Here is a 19,108-nt window from a genome sequence, read left to right as displayed (position 1 = left end):
AATTTGGGATAAAATGGTCCTCTGCTGCCACCTAGTGGATGACAGCAAAACTACAGGCTGGATTTAAGGTGGAGCACACAAAATTCAGCCATATTCACACTGAAGCATGAGGGAAAAAATGAATTAAATTAATTTATTAAAAAAAAAAAAAAGAAAGAAAAAAATAAGCATTTCTCCACTGAAGCAGAATGAACATCAATGTTTTTTCTTTTTTTTTTTTTTTCTTACTACTGTTTGGAACGTGTACAATCAGAAAAAACAGACTCGCCAGGTCGCCAGAACAGAGCAGAGCAATCAAATCAAATAGGTGGGGAAGAGGGGGCTGGGGTGGGGGTCTGCCAACACCACAACATCAACACAGCCTGAGAGGGGAGGGGTCATGAGGAAGAAGAGGAGGGTGTGAAGGGAAACAAAAAGAAGAGTAGGAAGGTAAATGAAAACACAAATATTTAATTAAGTGCAGGTCAGGTTTGGACAAAGCATTTTTTTTTCCTTTTTTTTCTCCTCCATTCAATTTACAAATAACGACTTCTCTGTTGTCGGATACATGCAAGGTCAACATCTGGAACTACACATGGAGATTTGCTTATATCTGTGCAAGTATTAAAATATGTAGGTAGGTATAACGAAGCAATTTCATATGGATGACAGAACAAGGTGGGCGGGGGAGGGGAGAAACTAATACACTGTTTCACCGAACAAAAAAGGAAAAGTTCACATAAAAAGATTTCTAACTCGGTTACCGAAATGTCACCAACCTCACCGTTTTGTACGCTTCCTTTCATTAAATATTACTTCTCTAGATAAGTGTAAATACATAAAAAAAAATCCTATGCTCCACATTTTGAACAACAAAATACTGCATATCTACGTACAGCTGCGATTAAGGAAGGTCAGTATTGTGAGAGGCTAGCTGCCAGAATTTTAGGAATATTGGCTCCGAGTTGATCCCTTTCTGATTTTTTTTTATTATTATAAAAAATAATAAAAGAAAAGAAAAAAAAAAAAAAAAAAGCATCTAGCCATCGAATGCTCGTTGTACTCGTCGCTCGGTTGGTCACGTCGTCCAGAGCCGTCCATACGGGTCGGTGGGGAGGGTGATTCGTCTTCTGCTGGCTGCCAGAGTCTCCTATCTGCTCTGAGGTAGATGTGACAGAAAGGTGGCGTCCAGCCTGAGCTGATCGCAGGCCCGTCCCGGTCAGATCACGTGAGGTCTGAGGTCAACTCTTAAGGGTTACTTGTTGTTAAGGCTTCCTGTGGTCTTGCTTCAGTCACTCTGTTTCAGCGGCTCACAGGGACACCTTCCAGTTCGTCTTTGTCCCATTTCTCTGTTTGTTCTCAACCCACAGTCATGTTTTTAAAGGGGTGGACATTTTTTATTATTATTATTCTACACAAATAACCCAAACTGAAAGTAAAAATCTTCTTAGTTTGGCACCTCGGGAGTGAGTGGTAGGAGGAGAAACGAAACAAACGATGGGGATGAAAGAGAAAACTGTGGATGATGGGAGGAGGAGATGAAGGTGGTGGGGGGCGCGTGGTGTGGGGTCAGGACAGACTAGTTGTGTTGGTCGTTGGCTGCTGGCGATTTGGAGTCCACCACCGAGGCCGTCTCGTCCTCCGATTTCATGCGCTTGGCGTCCGGCTGTTCGTCCGCCAGCTGGTCGCCGTTCGGCCGTTTGGTGGGGAGGGAGGCGGAGGCGGAGGCGTGTGCCGCCAGCAGGTGGAGGGGGCTTGCCACCGCTGGACCTGCACGAGAAGAGAACGAGAAGGAGGGGTGGGTCAGCGGAGGAAAAGCACTGATCACACCCTGGTTAACCAACATCTACATGCAGCAGTCAAACAAAAACATCGGCAAAGTCTGCGAACGTTGTAGCGTTTCCTATTTTTCTTCATTAATATAATAATACATTTTATTTAAAAGCTCCTTTTAAAACATACAAGGACACTATGATAAAAGCAGAACATTGGGCATAAAATTCAAACAGAAGCACAAGATCAAAGAAAATAAAATCAAAGACAAATAAATTTCAAAGTGCTGGAGAGTGAATGAAGTCATATTGAAGAGGCAATTTTGAACAGGTGAGTTATAAAGAGATCGAGTGCAGCTAGAAGCCCCCCTCCCCATGGCGTCGAGGAGTGGGGAAGGGACAGGGAGGTGAAGAGGATCTGAGGGAGCGGGATGGACTGTTGATCCAGACCAGGTTAGATAAATAAAGTCTTCAAAACTATCTGTCGTTTTGCCTCGGACCTGTGGTGTTCATGCTGCTGTTCGCATGAGCACCACTAGCATTCAAGTAAATGGACACGTTTACACGAGAGTTTTAATTCCCCTTTAATTCAGAATAAAAACTTCAATCCTCTTTTAAAGTGACCTTGTAAACACCTAATTCCAAATGAAAATTACCATTCCGAATTAAACTTAAATCCGAAGTGGCTGTTTTTTTCTGATTTAAATCCAAATTGAATAATTCCTCGAACGCGTATGTGTTCATTCCGCTTTAGATTAATTCGGTCGTTCTGCGCATCCTCATTCCCTTGTCCTGTTGCGATGACGCACATGGGGTACTCTATCTCCCTTCTTCTCCTCAGCTGACCACAGTGAAGTAGTGTGCTAGTGTCAAGCTGCTGCTCCAAAACTACGACCAAAATCAATGCGAAAATGGTTTTTATTAAGTGGTCTTCCATGTTGTAGTCATGTCTGCCTCCTGTCCAATCAGAACGCTTCCCAACCCTGAAATCTTAAGTGGAACTCCATAACGGCAATTAAATGTGTAAACCTCAATTCGGAATTACTATTTCCATGTAAACGGAAAAGGGAACACTTTAATTCTCAATGATTTCATTCTGAATAATTAATTCCGAATTTAAAAAACATCATGTACCGTGGCCATTATTGCAACTCGCACATGCGCCATGTTACCTCCCATCAACACGGGCAGCCTATGTGCCAAACAAATGCTAAAAACGCATGGCAGCCATGATACATATGCAATCGTGGGTTCTCTCCAGGTACTCCCGTGACTCTGACCGCCCGAAGACATGCATGTTAGGTTAATTGGTTACTCTAAATTTACCCCAGGATTAAATGTGAGCGTGAATGTTTTTTTTTGCCCTGCTAATTGCCAGGATAAGGTCGAGGACACCCAGACCTGAGGGAAGGAGGAAAGAGAAAAGTTGCTGATAGTGATGAAAAAACTGTTTGGGATCATGCAGATTTAGTTCCTACCAGGATATACTCTGCTTTATTACTCTTAAGTTGAAGGAAATTTGAAGAGAACCATGATTTCAGTTTAGTAAGACAGTGAAAATGCATATTTCCAGAAGATATTACTGGGGGGAAGAAGGTGGGTATTGTAAAGAAGTGGTTCCAGGAGAGATCCCTGTTGCACACCAGTGATAACGGGGGATGGCTGGGAGGTAAATTATTTGAGCTGGATGAAATGAGTGCAGCCAGAAAGGTAAGATTTAAACCAGTCCAATAGAGTATGTGTGAAACTGATTAATGTATTTAAGAGAAAAGTGGATTACAATGGTGAGTATAACGGAGTCAGCTTCCATGAGGAGGTCCTTAGTGATTTTTATAAGGGCTGTTTTAGTGCTATAGAGGGTGCAGAAACCAGACTGGAATTGATTATATTGCATATGTGAACATGGATTTTTGTTGCAAATATTTTTTCAAGTATTTTGGAGAAAAACAGCAAACTGGAAAACGAATGGAAAGGCTTAATATGACCTTTTCTCACACTGATTGGATCACATTGGTGCCAATTCACACAAGTTAAACAGACGTGGCCTCAGTTTAAGTCGTGGAATCAGCCGAGTGACGACACCGTTAGTTAGAACAGGCTGCTTCACCTCAGTTATTACTTACCATTTTCACTATGAATGATGGAAAAAGGAAAAAGAGTAGACTGGTTAAATAGTTAGCATGCTTTCTGGGAGAATACTTATTCAATTTGTTGCTGAAGGTTTAATTTGATTGCTTTCATGAGCTGCTGGTACTACAGTCTGTTGTTTATTTGGCTTACTGGTATTGTATTGCATCTTTAATAGTCTGTGTGATCATGTCTATGTTGTTGTTTTGTAATCCTGGTTGGGAACAATAAAGTTACTTTAACTTATCCTTTAGTTACATTAAGCATCATAACATCATCTGTCCTAGGGACGTCATGATTGATTTCATAATTAATGGCATTATTAAACACCACAATCATTTAACCGTAAAGAATCCCTCAATCACTTTCCATAAAGGATTAAGTCCGAACCACATCAGCAGGTCAGCCTAACCCCATCCATTTCAGCTGTTGTTTGTCCACACTTGCTCCTGGTGATGTTCCCATGTGTCTCACCTGAGCTGGCGGGTCCTTGGAGGGCAGTGGTGATGCCATGGGTGCCGTTCTGTGTGATAGCCTTAATGGGCAGCTGGTGCTGACCCATGGGGGCCTGCTGCACTATGGTAACAGTCTGCAGGGGCGTGGCCGACTGGGAGCTCTGAATGATGCGACTGGAGGCGCCCAAAGAGCTGATGGTGGGAACAGTCTCTACTTTGACTAAGAGGAAGAACACAAACACAGATTTTAGCCTCATGAGCATCTTTGTGCCAGAGCAGATGAGCAAATTTAATAAATCAAATCATGTGAACGCAGCGGCATGTGTGGCATTTTGTTTTTCCATTTCCACTTAAACCGTGACTGTCAGAGACTTTCTGATGAGATGCATGAGATGAGTGTTTTATTCCACACACTATTAAAATCTGAATGCCTGTTTTAAATCAATAAAATGTATGGAAAAGCTGCAGCTTTGGACTTTTTTGTGGAGAATAACGGGAAGTTTTTCAGCTCACCTTTAACCTCCATGTGCTCCCCGTTCTCCTGCGGCTCGCTCTTGATTATGGTGGCTGGCTGGGCGATGACGGCGGGACTGAGGGACCCTGCCGGGATCTGCTGCAGGACGTGGACAGTCTGGACAGCGGGCTGGGAGGTGCTGGTGCTCACTGGGGAGGCCATGGTGTAAGTCACTGGCTTGATGGTTTGAGGTAACTGACGCTGGACTGCTATGAGTACCGGCTGGTTGTTGACAGGCGAGCCTGGATCACAGGAACGACACAATGGTCAGAACAGAGGAACTGAACTGGGTCTTGAACATTAGCCTGCAGACATTTGCAGGGTGAATAAAAAGAGCACTTGTTATGTTGAGAGGGTACATATGTAGCCCACTCTGACATGTTGATGAGGAAGAAAAACATAAATAAATAAATAAATAAAATAAAACGTGATGCAGTCAGGGAGAAGCAACCTATCTGCCTCATATTAAGCCATGTGACAGCAGGAAGCAAAGCTCTCCTACCTGGTGTGTTTTGTGCAAAGCGTGCTTCCTGGATCACGGCCAGTTTGGGCTGGACCGTGGTGGTGGACACTGGGGTGGGAGCAGAGGATGTCTCCAGCTCCAGGGGGACTGGGGATCCCTCTCGTGACAGACTGTCGGGGGTCTGGATGCCGCTGGAGTGAGCGGAGAGCACCCCTGAGTGATTGGGAGACGCCGGGGCACTCCTGTGGGTCAGAGAGAGAAGTCTGATTAATGAAACAGAAGATGGAGGAACTGTTCACATCTGTTTTGTATACTTTTGTTTAGAGCCTCAAAAGGTTTGCAGTGCAGGCTTAGCTATCTCTGCAAAAGCCTGCATTAAAGAAGACGCCCCCCCCTTTTAGCTTAGTATGGGGCACCATCAGCAAGCCCTGCTCACAGGACCTTAGGGAGATATGAACCCCTATGATATAACCTGGTGCCTGGCTATGAAGAGATCTCCAGGTCAGTAAAAGAATCTTTAACTGCACTCTGAAATAAACCAGAAGCCAGCCAGTGCAGTTTCATCAAGATTGAAGTCACATGTGGAAACTTGGAGGATTTTGTCAGAAACCTGGCAGCAGCATTTTGAACAACTTCAACCGTTCTAGGGAGTTTTTGCTAAGGTGCATAGTCAATTGCAATAATCCAATCGTGATGAAACAAAAGCATGAATAATATTTTCCAGTTCAGGATGTGACACAATGGAGCTTCGCTTGGCAATATTTCTCAGAGATGATAAAAACAGGAATGGACCAGTGACTTGACATGTGCATCCTAAGTAAAATCAGAATCAAAAGTTATGCCGAGGTTCCTAACAGGATTCTGCCAAAAAGCCAAGAGGTCCAAGTGTCTCCTTTATCCCAGACATGCATTTTTCTGGTGCAAAGATAATTATTTAATTTTTGTCTTGATTTAATTGAAGAAAAAACAGTCTGTCACCACCGTTTAACAGAGTCTAGGCACTTTAACAAACTATGGAGTTTAGACATTTCATTCGGGTGACATGAAGCGTACCACTTAATATCATCTGCATAGCAGTGGTAAGAGAGCTCTTTAAAAGACTGACAGAGGGGAACAAATACAATCCAATAAGTAGACGCCCCCAAAAATGTGGCTCTTTATCTTTAAAATAGTCCAGTGATAAATAGGGAGTTTATGGCATAAATATCTTTCCCCATAAAAAAATGTCTCAAGACACCTTCAATTCAGCCCAATCAATTAAATCGACAAATAACTAAATACAAGAAAGTATTAAAATATTTAGTTAAAAAAAAAAATCTATGTTTACTTTAACAGATTAAACTGAGTATGGAAAAGAAAAAAAAGGAAAAGACAAAAATAATCCCAGCCAGTCACCTGTCATGAACCACTACAATCATGTGTTTCTGGATCAAATGCTAACTTTCTGTAAAAGTGGCACCTCAGAGCTGTTTAACACCAAAGTGCTGATTCAGGACTGACGTTGTTCCAAGTTACTTCCTGCTAAGAACTGGTCTGGTTTTCCACAGCCAGAGAGCAACATCGCTACATACTTAAATGTCTCTCAAAATACATATTGGAGACAGTTTATCTTCACAAAAACACCAACGGATCACAGCGTTTGTCTCGTTTTCCCAGCAAACAGTAGACACCAGTCTACTGTCTAAATGTTCAAAGCTAACTGGTGTTCATGAACAAATGGATTTTTACAGTTTTAAGCAGGATATACCGTATAAACACCAGCTAACTTTATTTAAAACACAGAGTTAATAAACGGAGCTGTAAATACTTGATGAGTGTAGCTGGATGCTGCGTTCAAAGACACGACTGGTGATGTAACAGGAACACTGAGCTCATGTTCATCCAGTGCTGCTTCAACTTCACATCCGAGTTAAAGCAAAGTTTGTTTTTTTTGTGTGTGTTTTTTTTTCCTCCTGTAATAAAAGGGCCTAGATGCAGCACTGGTTCTGGATGTTTAAACATGGTTGTTGCAGTAATTTAACTGCACTGGTCGGGGCCCATAATGCTTCCCCTGACCCTGACACCAGTGGTTCTTTGCTCTGGTCCAGTTAAGAGCCGGTGCTGGAGTAGAACCAGTTTTAACCCCTGCGGCACAAACGCACCAAGGCCTGATCAACAGAAAATGGACTTTGGGGGGTCTTTTAGCATCCCAGTGAGGGGGCGTGAAGTCATCTGCCATTTTTTGTTGTACAGTTTGTTTACCTCTTTTTTTAATTTTTTTTTTTTAATTACAGCTGTTTTTTGGCCACATCAGGAAGGAAAAAACTATTTCAATCATATTTTCAGCATTTTCTACTTTAGACATATGATAGAAAGTCAAAAGGCAGTCAGACCGCCGTGGTGGGAGGGCACTGGTGTTATCTTTGTATATCACAGCCCCTTCATAGGGTCATAGACCCTTAGATTTCCCAAGTCCAAGTGTGTGATAATGTAACAGACCTGGAGGAGAGGGGTCCATGTGGGGTCCTGAAGCAGGGGACGCCCCTGGGCCTTCGTTTCCTGAAGGCCTGCTCGATAAGCTTTCCTTCCGAAGACGGGTCTATCCTCCAGAACGAACCTTTCCCGGGTTCCTCCTGCGACCGCGCCACTTTGATAAAATAACGGTTCAGCGACAGGTTGTGACGGATCGAGTTCTGCAACAGAAGAACGGCACAAGTGATGCTGCAACCCAAAGTCTTTTTTTTCCTCAAGGCTAGATGTGGAGGTTTCTGGAAGAATAGTCCAACACTAACCTGCCAGCCCTTGTCTGCGGTCCTGTAGTACGGGTAGTTCTTTGTGATGTGATTGTAGATGCCGTTTAGTGTGAGCTGCTTGTCTGGAGCCAGCGTTATGGCCTGGACGATCAACTGTGCATAGGAGTATGGAGGTTTGGAGTCATCCTGTGGAGCAGAAAAAAAGGGATGAAACAGCATAACTTTTGCTTTTGATAGGAAACAGAGACTTTTTATCCACTAAAAACAGAGTTAATTAGGAGGCAGCACTTTTGAGACTCTCTGGTACTAATAAATCCTTTCTGATTAGTTCATTTTCTGCTCATCCGTCACAGCTTAGACAGCTGTTTGCTGTAAGTTGTTACTGATGTAAATGACATTCAAGCACAAATCTAGCCATTTCATTGAACTACCATCCTTTGTCCTAGTATACATGCACAAGAAAGTAATCCAGTTATTACCAAAGTGCACTACATAAATAGAAGTATTGATAAAGCTCTCCAAATCATTTCATTCATACCGTTCAAAAGTTTGGGGTCCCTTCCCTATTGAATCCAATGGCAAAGTGACCCCAAACTGGATGGATGGATGGATGGATGGATGGATAGATAGAGAAGCATGGAGATATATAACAACTGCATCTGCGATCTCTTTCCACCAGAATCCCCTTGTCATCAGACTGGATCCTTTCATTATTCATTTATTCATTCATTATCTGTACCGTTTCATCCATTAAGGGTCGGCGAGAAGCTGGAGCCTAACCCAGCATTTAACAGGTGAGAGGCAGTAGACGGACAGGATCCACTGTGGAAATAATTTTGCTGATGTTGGTCGTCTCTTAACGGGAATTTGTGGGCTAAAGCTGTCTTGTGCATCTCGTAGAGAGCAGCATTTCTCACTGGGGCTATGTGCGCAGCTAAATTCCTTGGAAGTCTTGTCTGTGGTAATACAGACTAGTTTCTTTTCACCCAGGCGTAGTAGATATTGTTTGTCTTAGACCAGCAGCTATGTTCTGCCTGGTGTGATGTAAAAAGAAACATTTCGTTTTATCGTTGAAATCCGCGTCATATATGGCTCTATGGTGCAGCTTGACCACAGGTCCGTAGCAGTGGCAAAACGTTGGACTGTAGCCACGTCCTTTAGAACACCCTCACCACGCTCATCATCCAGGGCAGAGAGAGACTCTCCACTAACATGGTGGCGAGATGGCAGTGATACAGTTTGTCCAAAGTGTTGATGAGTTTCTTAAATCTGGTTTGTTTACTGTGATAACTGAGCACTGGTCTTTGGCGAGATAAAAGTTATGTTTGTTTATAACGTTTGTTATTTCTGTGTCTCTGGGAGCTGGTGGATTATTTAGTCGCAACTCACAAAATTAAGTGCAACGTTTCACATGCACGAATGTCTCTTGTCACTTGGCTGGAGGAGGGCAGCGATTTTCGCCCTATTGGTCAAGTTCCATAAGAAATGATAGAGAAGGAGCGACGTCGCCTCCCGTGTGTCCAGCCCATAATTTTTTAGAGGTGTTTGCAACTCGAGTTAAATAAAAGCAACGCGGCTGGGACTGTGGTAGAAGTCTGCAGCAGAGCGCTGCGAGTTGTGCTCGATTTGCAACTGAAAACAGCACAAGAGTAAACTGAGAAAGAGCAAATAATCGGATCATTTCATTTTTATGATCGTTGAAAACCCAGATCGCAGTTGAGATTAAAATTCGATTAATCCCCCTAGCCCTAATAAACAGCCTTTAAATTAATTCTGCAACGTGTTGTTAGTTGTTCGGAGTCTGAGGTTGTAAAAGACTGAACCAGCTCTTAATAACTGACAACACTGTACATGTTTAGGAATGGGCTCCTCTGTACTAGCTGCTGTGCTTACGTTTGAGTGTGTGTGTGCTTGTGTGTCTCTCTGGGAGCTGGTGTATGGGAGGATCAAGCCCGCTGCTAACTACGGAAGCCCAAGGAGAATTTACGGTGAATATTAAAGGGGAAAAAAATTCAGATTTTTATAAAAATAAATCTTTATAAAACAGCAAACTTAAATTGATTGATTAAAATGATTTATCATACAGCCCTTGTGTATGCACTGAAGAATAAGAGGTAAAAATATCCAGCATAATAATTAGTTGAGACAATAACCAGTTCAATAGAGTGACACCCAATTGGCTGCCAGTCCTCACATATTAGAGATCAGATCCTACGTCACACCTTTTACTGATCTAAGCAATGAAATGTTGAGCAGTCTCACCTTGGGACTGTCACCTCCAGAGGCCTCTTTGTCGTTCTCAGGCTGGGAGTTGTCGTTTATAAGCTGCAGCTCTGCAGAGCTGACCATGCGACCACCCATCCTGTAGCCTGAAGAGCCTGCACCCCGAGGACTGGAGGGGCAGGAGTTAGCAGCACTGCAGGGGGAAAGAAACAGATGATCAGCTGCAATTAACACCAGAAGCAAAGGTTTGGATTCAGTGTTTAAACCTCAAATATAACCAGCTCGGCTTTTCCCAGAAGGGGCACATCTACGTTACAGTGCTCGGCTCATCTGCAGTCTGTGCTGCAGTGATGAACTTCAGCCTGACATCTATATCAACTGCCCTACTAGCCAGATTTTCTGGAAAAGCTGCAGTCTTCTGGAGCCACAATCAAACCTTAATTTTTTAAATCAAATGTTATTTTTAGCAAAAGTCTGAGCAACAAGGGGAACATCAAACATGTAAATAAAAGGGATGGTTTCCATGTTTAAGTTCTGTTTGTGAGACGCAGCAGCTCGCTACACCAGCATGTCAAACATCTGCAGATTCTTTGGCTGCTCAACACTAAACCTCTTCACAGAAGGAGAGTGTGATGACGGGAGAAACCTGGTTGGGTTTTTTAAGCCATCTGCTGGAGATCAGGGGTTGAGAGGATCTAAGAGTCTGAGATGGAGCCGCCTCCCTCTCTGAGTCCCGCCGTCACAGAACTAAGCCTAAGCTGATCGCTAAGCAAACCGGGCTCTGCCAAGGTCAGCTGCAAACTCAAGGTCTGGCTGGGTCAGGGTGGGAGCGCTTTTTCTTTTAAAAATCCAGCTGAGACATGGACACTGAGACAAAAAACAACTTTATGGATTAAACTCCTAAATCTGACCTCAGATCACTGCTGTGTAAAAACGCCTCTTAATCTACATGGCCTTCCAGGAACGTGTACCTGATGGTGCCGGTTGGCGATGGCAGGGGGCTCATTAGGTGAGCGATGTTGTCTGGAATGTTGATGGTGAGCGGGGAGATCTGGGGCTGTACTGGTTTCACTGGGGACTCTGGCGCCTCGCGCTTCACTTTCTTCCCGCTGGACAGGGCTGTGAAGGTGATCTTGATGTTTGTGCTGGGGAACCTGAAAGTGCACCTGCAGAAAAAAAAAAACACAAACAAAAACTGAAGCAGGAGAATCAACACCTAAACCTGCTCCAACAGACGTTAAGCTCATAGCTCATTAAATTTCACTACTCATGCTTGATGAAACTAAAAATGTCCTCATCTGAGGATGGAACAGTGGTTTTTAATGGAAAACAGACAGATCATGCAGGGCGGTAAATCTAAGACATGTTTGTGTGTGGAGAACGAATATGAAACTGCTTCTGAATAAACTTGTGAACCTTTCTGATAACAGAACAGAAAAAAACATTTAGAACAGATGTGATCTTCAGATTCTCCAGTTAGTCTCTTAGGGTATACGCTGAGAAAAAACAGGCGATTTAAAGGCAGAAAAAGCTTTATATAAACACAGAAAAGCCCTTTTGCTGACAAAAGGCTCAAACAAACCCAACCTTTCGAATAAAACCAAATGCCTCCTGTATTTGGTTCACTTGAAACAAACAGAGACCGACATTTTCAGGCAATCCAGAGTTTGCTAATTGAGGTCCAGCTTGGGGCGGGATGGTTTGGTAAACCCTGATCTCTGTTACATTTCCACAGCCAACTGTACCATTATCTGGCGGGGGGTTAATATTGGATAGCAATGCAATAGTGTGATGTCATAGCAGCACGACGCCTTCCTCGAATTATAACAAAGAAGAACACAAACAAAGGAGGAGAATGGTGAACAGGGTTAGCAGTGAGCAGTTTGTTAGTTTTCTTGGCCTGTGGCTTTAAACAAATTATTCTCTCCATTTAAACATGAAGCTGTCAAGCTCCGCCTTTCTGGGTCGGACCAGAAGTGTTCCAAAAAAGTAGGACGGACTGGACCGGATATTCTGGTCCCCTTCCATGTTATTGATGGTGGAAATGCTAAAAAATAAATAAAAAGTGTCCCAAACTGTTTCACGCATGATAATGTGTGACATTTTTCGTGATATTACTCTGTAACATTGTGAAAGGAGGTTACAGCTGCAGGCGGCGATTAGCTGTAACTTTTGCATGCATTTATATGCGTGTGTGTTTTAGACCTTATTACATGCCACTGAATCGACAGTTATTCTCGTCCAACGCTACATCCGCAACGTGAATGTGAAGAGAGACATCAATCTAAGTTATTTGTATAATAATCAGACTAATTTGGCATGCATAATCTGGATAAAGCATCATTTAAAGGAATAACATCTAGTTTTAACTTGCTTGCAAACTCTCACCCTGAACATCTCCATTTAAAGCCAGAGATTAAGAAAAAAGGGGAGAAAAACTACAACAACCGGCAAATGGACTCAGGAATGCAAGAATGTTGCCAATAGAAACCACATGCAGGTTTTGTTCTTTTAGTCTTTCTTGTTTTTGTGTTTGCAGTTTATATTTGACCTTGATACCAATAGGCTCGTCACTGGTCTGCAGCAGAGGTTAATATGAAAAGAAGGGAAGACGGCAGCATTCAGATGTCCCTGAAAAGAACCAACTCTTAAATCGCTGTTTGGATCAGGCTGTCAGCCCCTTGGAGATAGAACCGCTAACCCTCTACAGAAACTGGTTTTCACTCTGCTGCAGACTGCCAGAAACAGCAGGTTTTTTTTCTTCCTTTCTTTTATGCCAGGCCTTCACAGAGCTGGCATCTGCTGAGACTCCTGTATCCCCGACACCTACATCTCAAATTAGCTTTGCTGCTCACAGGAGGAGACGAGACACTTCCTGGAGCCAGACTGGTGAGGGGAGACACTTTTATTATGCATGCCCCCCTTTCAGGAAGGGTTGAGTCTTCTCTGTAGATCTGATGAAGTTACAGAAGCTCTCTAAATAACATCTGACACGTTTGACATCGACAGCTGACAGCAAAGGGAAATCTAAATATATCAATAAATAAGTGGAAACAGTTTTATGTTTTTCTAATGAACACAGACATTAAAAGAGGCTCAATAGAAATAGTAAACTCTAGATATCATTAAAATATTGCATTTCTAATGACTGACATAGAAATAAAAGCTATTTACTATATGCAATGTTCAGTGCTGACCATCACTCAGAGTCTGGTGTCTGATGTGTGTCTGGTTTGGAGGAAATTTGGTAAATTGATGAGTTTAGATAGATTTCTGCTTCCTAATTTTAAATGATGACTGGCAAACAGCTTCACCATCATCAGCTGAAAAAAAACTGGAATTGAACTTTAATCTAGCAATACATAAAAAAAAAGGAGTTAAAGTTAATTATGGCATTTAGTCTAATAGCTTTAATAAAAATAAATAAAACACTACACAAAGTTGATTTGATGGATTCTGATTTGTTGCTAGTTTTCCATGACAACAGTCTGGACTGCAAATCTTATAAAAAAGGAAATATTAACTGATAAACTTATTGGATTGTTAATAGATGGAAAAAAGTGCTCCCCGCCAAATGAAGAAGAAAAAAAAATGTCATTTTGGTTTATTGTGGTTCAGTTTTGGCCTTTGACCATCTAAAACCCGTACTGGGATACTCCAACGTTTTTAGAGCAAACAAGATAAACAGCTTTAAACTATTCAAAAAGAATTAATTCTGATCACCACAGACTTCATACATCTGCAGCTTTGGATCAAAATGTATCCAATACTTTCAAGAAATGCTTGTATTTTCAGTCTGCATGAGTCTCAGAGGAGTAGAAGCTGTTTATATGTTACCAAACACCCCCCATCCTCCTCCTGTATGCAGTTACAGAAGCCTCTTTATAACCCCATTTTCTCTTGCAAGAACAATGAAGCCCAAACTCCAAAAACATGCTGTTGCTATGCTGCTAAGCTCTGAGGATGGCAACAAAACAAAGCTTGTTCAGCTGCAAGCTTTCCCTTGAATTTCACCCCCAACTCGCCCTGCAAAAAAAAAAAAAAAAAGAGAATGTAAACAAAAGCGGACAGAAAGATAGGAAGAAGACCAACTTGGAGAGGAGTAGTGGGTGTGGGAGAGGACAGGAGTGGGAGGGAGTAAGGGGAAGGGAAGGCTGTTGCTCTCTGTTGGTTCTGTTTACGTCACCAAAGAGGAATCCCTGGAATACGACCGACCTGTGCCCTGAGCCACAGCTCGGCTAACTCTCTCACGCCGTCAATCTGCCTCTTCAGCTGTACCCGTCTTATCAAGGACACCATGGTGCATTTAAGGGTTTTCTAGATTTAGGATTACAGTAAAGCACGGCTCCTTACTCATCCAAGTCCATGTAAGAGAGACTGATTAAAAGCTCCTTACTGGCGGCCTGGCCTGATCAATACGAGAATCTGACACCACCATCACGCCTTCCTTGTTGTGCCTACATGTTGAAATCTATATGCTTATTTAAAGCGTGCACTTGCAAGATTATTTAATTTTCTAACTTAAGTGTAATGTTGCAGATGCAGAAAGTTTGTGTGCACAAGCCCCAATGAGAAGCAAGTCAAAGCAAGTCGACTTTTTTTCTTTGTGTAGTGTGAGAAAGTGGTTTCATGCTGAGGGATTGCACAAGTTCAGAGCAGTGTGCAAAGTCTGGCAGGTTTGTTTACATTACAAAGCCTATCTATGAAAAAACTGAAGCAACTTTTTGGCAAGCTAACATCCCAAACAAATCTGTCTAAACAATCCAATTTGATTAAACTTTTATCAAACTGAGTTTCCATCCTGGATTTGTTTAAATTTCTTTAAGAAATTGTAACATAACTAAACTGATTTTCTTCTGTCTTTATTTTAATCCGAGTACGACTACACAGTTGGAGCCTCACACATCAAAACCAACCCACTAACTTCAAACGTTTGGAGAAAACTTGTCTAGATGTACAATTAACAACTGCAATGATATCAAAGAAAATCTGTATCTGAAGAAATATCTGTCTTATAGCTTATAAAAGCCACAGAAGTTAGAGAAAACAGCCAATCAGACGTTTGCAAAGAAAATCTGCTTTGAAATATAACACAGACATATCAGAACACTTGCTAGCTTGTAGTTTTGTTTGAAAAACTTAAATAAGGTTGTCTAAGCTGACGGTAGCTGCTTTGTTTCCTTTTGCTTCATGTACATGTAGAATACCTGCAACTACAAGAGTAGGTGACAACTTAGAACAATTAAAAAATACATAACAGGAATAAGCAGGATAAAATATTATTTCTAATTTATAATTTTACCATTTGTTGCTTAAACCTTGGATACATAATGTACAAATAGATAATCGTGTGTCATCATTGTTAAACCAACATGTGGTGTACCGCAAGGGTCAGTGTTGGGCCCAAATTTGTTTATAATGTATTTAAATGATTTACATAAAGTGTCTAATATGTTGAAATACATTATCTTTATTGATGACACAAGTATCTTGTGTACTGGGAAGAATAAATATGTGATTTATCATTAAATTTTAGCCAAACAAAATTTATGGTATTTAGAAATTGTTAAATATTCCTTTAGCTACAACATTAACAATAAGAACTGATAACGCTGAAATATAAAAGATTTTTTAAATAAAGTTTCTTGGAGTGACACTAGACCATACGATCTGTTGGAGCCCCCAAATTAAGCATGAGCAAAACTAGCAAAGATCATTGCAGTACTAGGAAAAGCATGTGGTGTCCTTAATTACAAATCTCATTGCCTTTTCAATTCATCTCTGTTATTACCATATCTGAGTTCTGGTGTAGAAATCTGGGGTAACACATAAAAGCAACATGCAACCGTTACATATGCTAAAAAAAAAAGAGAGCAATCTGAATAGTACACTATGTGGGTCCTAGGAAAACACAAACACACTATTTATTAAAGCAAATACACTAAAATTAGGGGACCTGGTCAAACTGAAAACAGCACTTATGTTCAAAGCAATAAACAATTTACGTCTAGGCAACATTCAATAAATGTTTAAAGACAGGGACAGAGGTTATGATCTTTTTAAAATGCACTGTTTCCATGCCACACAGAGGAGGATGTGTACCATTCTGCTGTGTGCATTTATAGAATGGATTGAGAGATAAGATAAGCACGGCACAAATATTAACAGAGCTATACAAAAAGAAAATGGCTGAGAAATATATGGTGGAGTAAAAGTTATTGTGATTTTAAATATTAATCGGCTGAAATGAGGGGAAATAAGGTTTGCATGAATCTAGTAGATACGGTTCATGAAGCATGTTGGTAGCATCTGGTATTTTCACAGTTGTGAACAAAAATGCATCAAACTGATAGATTATTATCTAATTGTTTAAAAGTGTTGGGATTTTATTTTAACTTCTACCTACCTCTTTTCAGACACATTATCTGTTTTGTTTTATCCTGTACATGTTTGTACATGTGATGAATGGCTACATCAAGGAAGCATGAAAAATACACATTAATTCCAAAAACATTCAGTTTACAAAAGCAAAAAATGACAAATCCTCAAAATAGAGCTAAACCTGTTTAGAACAGTTTTCTCTGGTGTGTTTATTTATTTTTACCTTGAAACTTCTTTTTAACAACCAACACAAGCAGTAAATATTTACTAGTAGGCAAAAAGGCCAAGGTTGAATATCTAGTAGAAAAAAAGTGAAAGTTTATGGATTACTCAACATTATAAAACCTGTTTGAACAGTAGCACATAACTGTAAACAGTAGGTACAATCTACAAAAAAACACTCAAACCTGACATTAAAAAAAAGGTTTACCAGCAACTATAAAGCTCAAACTCTTGGGTTATTCCTGAATGACAAGTACTTATTGATAAAACAACAACAACAACAACAATAATAATAATAATAAGCTCGGGTTTAGTGGGATAGAGGTCATGGCTTCTGCAGGTTGTGTTGCTGTGAGCCAGCAGGGCGGGGACGGACTGGTTTGTTTACGTTTAGCGGCCGAGAGAAGCTCCATTCACAAATACATGGACGCTATAGCTAACACCACCAATGTTTACAGTATCACGAGAACACATTTCTGATTTAAGGATGAGCGCGTGACAGTGAAAACTATTCCCCTGATCAAAATCAACGACAGTGTTCCCCATAGCTGTTAAATTGGTTTTAATATAACCGCAGAGGAAAACAGCAACAGCTAAGTTGAAAAATGGATGGAATGTGGGATTTGGGTGGAATGACGGCAGGCTGTTAATTAACACAGTTGCTATGAAGAATGTCAACAAAGAAAACGGCTTTGGAAACAGGATGCGGACTTCTTGCTAACATGCTAAAACACGTGGTCCTCTCGACCCTTGCTAGCCAATATAAACCCAATGTTGTTAACTCTTAACTTTAGCTGTCTGGCTACTGTTGCTAGCGTCCACATGTTCACCTAAAGAGGGGACTTACATTCGAGGGAGCTGCAGAGGAGGGGCGCCCCGTCTGAGGAACACTCCGTCCACAAACACCCCGTTTTTACCGAGACATCTCAGGTAGAAATCTCCGCTGCCAGTGCCGTCGTCGCTGGTGGTGAATATCTCCAGATGCCTCCGCGAGATGAAGCTTGAGTGGCCCATGCTTACGTCCACTGAACCCTGAGAGGAGTTCCGACCGATGGTCACCGAGCGCTTTTTCATCATGTATTCGAATTCACGGCCCTCGAGCCGGGCAACCGGCCCAGACGATCCGCTCACAACAGCCATGTTCGGGGTTAAAGCCTCTAAAAGCCTAATTCAGGGGCAACTAAAAGAACAGTACACGTACGCCTGACTGTGGCCCTTCAGAGGCGTATAAATTAGGCAAATCTACAAGAGGGGCATTAAATTCAATACTGGAATCTAGAGGGAAACATGCGAGGCCAGGGACAGCGGCTCCGACCCACCGCCGAGAGAAAGGGTAGCGGAGAGGTCCAACCAAACAGAGCAAGGGGCGGATATGACTTGACTGACAGGCGTTTCAGCTAATGACAATCCAGAGAGGTGATGGAGCGCCGCAAAAGCGGCCAATCATACGTGAGAATTAATCCTAGGACAGATTCAAGATCGGTTGGAGTGTAGCAGTACGCGCATATGCTGTTTGGGGAAAGCTAAAACGCGGCTTGTTAACAGAACATCAAAGGACCGGATTAACCACTTCACACGTGCAATCAATTGCGACAATCTCTACAGTTAAAGATATCTGATAATCCACGATAGTGCATCAACATATGCGACTAATCCGTTATCCTATCCAAAGAATCGACCTTGATTATTTCGAGTGTTTGTATGAATAAGCTGTCGTCGATTTCACCGGCGCAGCAGTACAAAACCACCGTGCTGGATGCTCATCCTCCTCCACTACACAATACACGCCTGGTTTTCCTCCATGCTCCCTTTGCAGCATCTTGTTACTTTGTAATTATGATATAATTCAAATGATCAGTACAAACAAACCTCGTTACCTTGGTATTCAGACCTTGTCCGTATTTCCCTGCATTTTCTTTTAATCCTGTGCTGTACTGCACTGGCTGTAGGCCTTGTTATCAGGATGAAACACCCATCTGTGGGCCACTTGTTTATAAAATGGAGAAGTGGTGTGATCATATGGTTTACTAAAACCTCAGAAAAGGAAGGAATCAGACAGAAATAGAGTCCACTTGCACTTTTAAACGCAAACAATTCGACCCTGTTTGGCATCATTGAAAGGAGAACCTTCCTGCAGCACGAAATATGCCTGTTCCCATTTGTGGCAAAAATAGCACGTCCATTTTACTCTTCTATATGGCTCAAAGTTGGCTTGATTCTGATGCAGATCATCTGATCTT

At 41.8% G+C, this 19,108-nt stretch overlaps 1 protein-coding gene across 1 annotated transcript; it reads right to left on the bottom strand.

Annotated features, from left to right (window-relative positions):
* Positions 1 to 430: 430 nt before the first annotated feature.
* foxk2b (forkhead box K2b) lies at positions 431 to 18,215 on the bottom strand. Its single transcript, XM_041971954.1, has 9 exons — positions 17,716 to 18,215; positions 11,237 to 11,431; positions 10,305 to 10,458; positions 8,082 to 8,228; positions 7,789 to 7,982; positions 5,350 to 5,552; positions 4,847 to 5,089; positions 4,353 to 4,553; positions 431 to 1,749 (listed from the first exon to the last, which is right to left on the bottom strand). The coding sequence occupies exons 1-9, from the start codon at positions 18,006 to 18,008 to the stop codon at positions 1,559 to 1,561; spliced, it is 1,821 nt and encodes a 606-aa protein (XP_041827888.1). The 5' UTR covers positions 18,009 to 18,215; the 3' UTR covers positions 431 to 1,558.
* Between the last annotated feature and the right edge of the window lie 893 nt (positions 18,216 to 19,108).

This window comes from Melanotaenia boesemani, chromosome 2, assembly GCF_017639745.1.
Source record: "Melanotaenia boesemani isolate fMelBoe1 chromosome 2, fMelBoe1.pri, whole genome shotgun sequence".
Classification (NCBI taxonomy): Eukaryota; Metazoa; Chordata; class Actinopteri; order Atheriniformes; family Melanotaeniidae; genus Melanotaenia; species Melanotaenia boesemani.
This window is presented reverse-complemented; position numbering and strand designations above follow the sequence as displayed.